The sequence below is a fragment of the Passer montanus genome, unplaced genomic scaffold, assembly GCF_014805655.1.
Source record: "Passer montanus isolate IOZ18808 unplaced genomic scaffold, ASM1480565v1 scaffold21, whole genome shotgun sequence".
Classification (NCBI taxonomy): domain Eukaryota; kingdom Metazoa; phylum Chordata; class Aves; order Passeriformes; family Passeridae; genus Passer; species Passer montanus.
In genome coordinates this window covers 13970166-13971264 of record NW_024366703.1, presented here as the reverse complement: position 1 = coordinate 13971264, position 1099 = coordinate 13970166, and the positions used below count along the sequence as shown (strand labels likewise).

General features: G+C 64.7%; 1 protein-coding gene across 2 annotated transcripts in view; it reads right to left on the bottom strand.

Annotated features, from left to right (window-relative positions):
- Positions 1-703: 703 nt before the first annotated feature.
- Positions 704-1099, bottom strand: part of NANOS1 (nanos C2HC-type zinc finger 1) — a 995-nt gene continuing 599 nt past the window's right edge. The window contains exon 2 of one of the 2 annotated variants that reach the window (XM_039709022.1): positions 704-998. In XM_039709022.1, the coding sequence (XP_039564956.1) occupies positions 739-998 (260 nt within the window). In that variant the 3' untranslated portion in view covers positions 704-738. Of the gene's footprint in view, positions 1003-1099 lie in introns of both variants that reach the window. The other variant, XM_039709023.1, reaches the window with a different exon arrangement.

Genomic DNA, 1099 nt, shown 5'->3' with positions numbered 1-1099 from the left:
TGCTTTGTACAGTCAGTGTAGAGTTAAGGATATTTGTCATCCACATGGGTAGATCTCTTTTACTTGCAAAGAGTTAAAGCCACATTCTCTGAACTGTCGAAAACAAACAACCTCCCCTTCTTTCATTCTCCTACGGTCACAGCTTTCTGGTTTGTCCAGGTCTCCTTCCACCAGGCTCCACCACAAAACACAGCTGCATCAAGGCTCGCTCCACTGCCACTCTCGCTGCCTTTCTGTCAGCAGCAAGGCTCGCTTTGCACTCTAGCCCGGAGTGTTTTCAAACACGCACTTGGCTGTTTTCTCCCCTCAGACCTTCCCTAAAGCTGAGTACTCCACACGGGGACCAGCGCCACCGGTGCCCACGGGAGGAAGGGCGCTGCGATTCCGGGAATTACCGAGGGCAGGTCCGACGGCGATTTGCACACCGGGTTTAGAACCGGCGAAGGAAACCGCTGGGATGCTCTCTCTAAGAGCTGCGAGGCGGAGTGCTGTACCCTAATTAAACGCCCTGCTATCAGCCGGCAGTGCAGAACAGCTCTGCCGCCCGCTGTCCCGCAGCGCAGGGGCCGGGGGGCGGCAGAAGCGGCGCTGCCCGGGCACCGGGGACCCCCGGGCACCCCCGGCACCTCCCCGGCCCAGCCCCAACCCTCGGAGCCCCCGCGCACGCCCGCCCAGCCAGACCTCGCCGTCTCCATAACCGGGGCAGCGCCGCGGGGCGAGCCCCGGGGGTGCCGGCCGCTAGCGGCCCTTCCTGCCCAGCGCGGTCCGGTGCCGGAGCTGCCGGGCCGCCGGCACTTTGGACAGCGGGCAGTACTTGATGGTGTGGGCATTGTCGCCGCTGGCGCCGCAGAGCGGGCAGGTGTAGCGCCGCAGCACCGGGCACAGGACGCGGCCGTCGGGTCCCTTGAGGATGTGCGTGGTGTAGAGGGCCACCGCCTCCTTGTTGTTCCGGCAGAAGACGCAGACCTGCAGCTCGGGCTTGAGCAGGCGGGAGGCGGCCCGTTTTTTTTCTTACAATAAACAAACACAGCGCATCCCCGCCTCGCAGCGCCGGGCTCCGCGCGTTCCAGCGCGCAGCGGCCGCCGCGGGCCGGGGCCG